The sequence below is a fragment of the Alosa sapidissima genome, chromosome 24, assembly GCF_018492685.1.
Source record: "Alosa sapidissima isolate fAloSap1 chromosome 24, fAloSap1.pri, whole genome shotgun sequence".
Classification (NCBI taxonomy): Eukaryota; Metazoa; Chordata; class Actinopteri; order Clupeiformes; family Clupeidae; genus Alosa; species Alosa sapidissima.
Window position 1 is genome coordinate 26,112,079 of NC_055980.1, and position 2,500 is coordinate 26,114,578.

The following is a 2,500-nucleotide window of genomic DNA, read 5'->3' on the forward strand; positions in this document are numbered from 1 at the left end:
TAATGCCAATACGGCAGTTGTCTACACATATCCCGCAGCCAAAAGTCGACATGTAAATACATTGTGCCAATCGTGTGTTGTGATCTCGCCGCTGGAGCAAGGTTGGTGTCGTGAATCCTTGCGCAGTGCGCAGTTCTGCCTGAAATAGATGCCCGATTAGTGCCCAAAGTGCGTTGCAGTATGGCCGCCGAGTGGAGAGACCTGTCTAAAAGGACTTTGGTTATAGCATCACTCGGTGGAAATGGAAAAGAGCTAAGAAGTTAGCCAGGCTAGCTGTGTGCTGTGTGCGTGTGTGAAGTTAGCCAGGCTAGCTGCGTGCTGTGTGCGTGTGTGAAGTTAGCCAGGCTAGCTGCGTGCTGTGTGCGTGTGTGAAGTTAGCCAGGCTAGCTGCGTGCTCTGTGCTTGTATGAAGTTAGCCAGGCTAGCTGCGTGCTGTGTGCGTGTGTGAAGTTAGCCAGGCTAGCTGCGTGCTGTGTGCGTGTGTGAAGGTAGTCAGGCTAGCTGCCTGCTGTGTGCGTGTATGTTTGTTGTTTAATAAAAACAATGTCAATAGCCACACACACACACACCACACACACACACACAAATTAGATTTGAGTATTGCGGTGCAGACTTGCGGCACAATCCTAGCCATAGAGTTCTGATAGAGTATTGATGTAATATTGAGTGTGAAGTGGTATTCATCCTCCGACCAGCAGGGGCACTGTGGTAAAGTGCTTTTCTCCATGACCCCACACCCCTCCTTCTGGTGGCTACAAGGGGGCAGCTCGAGATGCTGAAGCCCTCACGGAGGGGTGAGGCCCTGGCAGAAGTAGAAGCGTGTGTGTGTGTTTGCATGTGTGTGTGTGTGTGTGTTTGTGTGTGTGTGTGTGCTCTCAGTAGACCACCTACCAATCCATTTTCTTCTCATCGATCTCCATATAAAACAGACTCTCTTAGAGGTGTTTCTCGGAGTGTTTGGTTTGCCCAGCTCATGAAAAAATAAACACACTCACATTCACACACTAACACACTCACATATTCACACACTAACACACTCACACATTCACACACACACACACACACACACAAACACACACACTAAAACGCTCGCACATTTACACACTTACACACACACACACACACACACACACTAAAACGCTCGCACATTCACACAATCATATTCACACACTCAAACGCTGACTACACTCAGCGCCTCAGTATATCTTTGAACAAAAAAGCAGAACAGAAACACACCTTGACATACCAGAGCTGGAATGAAGTGTGAGTGTGTGTGTGTGTGAATGTGCTAGCGTTTTAGTGTGTGTGTGTGTTTCTGGGAAAAGTGTGCATATATATGCATACAGTACATGTATCACTATCTACAGGTTGGATAAATGCATGCTTTAGTGTATGTGTCATTTATTTCTCTCTCTCTCTTTTGTACATGCATTTGCATGTGTGTTCATGTACAAATAGCTGTGTGTGTGTGTGTGTGTGTGTGTGTGTGTGTGTGTGTGTGTGTGTGTGTGTGTGTGTGTGTGTGTGTGTGTGTATGTGACAATCATTGTTAATAGTTACACTTCTCTCTGCAGAGATCAGAGGACTATGGGATAAAGCCAGCACTCTTTCCACGGTGAGTCTACTCTCTTCTCTCTCTCTCTCTCTCTCTCTTTCACTCCTCTCTCCAATCCTCTCTCTCTTTTCTCTTTCACTGTTCTCTTCCCTGTCTTGTCTCTCTCTTCCCTCTCTCTTCTCTCTCTGTCTTCTCTCTCTGTCTTCTTTCTCTCTCTCTCCTCTCTTTATGTTCCATCTCTCTTCTCTCTCTGTCTTCTCTCTCTCTCTCTCTCCTCTCTCTATGTTCCATCTCTCTTCTCATTCTCTCTTCTCTCTCTCACTCTTCCCTCTTCCCTCTCTTCTTTCTCCTCCCTCTGTAAGTCTATTTCTTAGTCCGGCTGAAAGGACTAAGGACTGTTGTATGGAACTGACAGTATGTCACGCTTCAGGCCTTAACTCCTCCCAACTACCAGCAGCCCCTGACCTGGGTGACTTCTACACTGACCTATTCATATGTGTGTTTGTGTGTGTGTGTGTGTGTGTGTGTTTCTCTGTGTTCTCAGAGGTACAAACCCCTTTGCTACGGTGAAACTGAAACCCACGGTGACCAACGATAGATCTGGTCCTCGGGCCCCGGGCAGGATTATCTGATCGCCACGGTGACCAACGACAAATCTGCTCCCCGGATTTTCTGATCCATTATTATGATCCATTATTACAGACAGATTGTTTATGCGTGTGTGTGTGTGTGTGTGACAGAGAGAGAGAGAGATAGAGAAAGAGAGAAATTGTGAATATCTCATGTGTCTGAATGACTATGTCCATGCTATGACAGAGACGTGCTATGACGAAAGTGTGTGTATGTGTTTGTGCCCGTGTGTGTGTGTCCGTGTGTGCTTGTGTATGTGTGTGTGTGTGTGTGTGTGTGTGTGTGTGTGTGTGTGTGTGTGTGTGTGTGTGTTTA

At 46.7% G+C, this 2,500-nt stretch overlaps 2 protein-coding genes across 2 annotated transcripts in view; one reads left to right on the plus strand and one right to left on the minus strand.

Annotated features, from left to right (window-relative positions):
- Window positions 1-2,451, plus strand: part of baiap2l2a (BAR/IMD domain containing adaptor protein 2 like 2a) — a 15,665-nt gene extending 13,214 nt beyond the window's left edge. Inside the window, exons 13-14 of the mRNA XM_042083107.1 lie at window positions 1,575-1,615; window positions 2,100-2,451. Of these exons, the coding sequence (XP_041939041.1) occupies window positions 1,575-1,615; window positions 2,100-2,187 (129 nt within the window). The 3' untranslated portion in view covers window positions 2,188-2,451. The remainder of the gene's footprint in view (window positions 1-1,574; window positions 1,616-2,099) is intronic.
- LOC121700216 overlaps window positions 1-2,500 on the minus strand; it is a 1,725,899-nt gene that overhangs the window by 215,380 nt on the left and 1,508,019 nt on the right.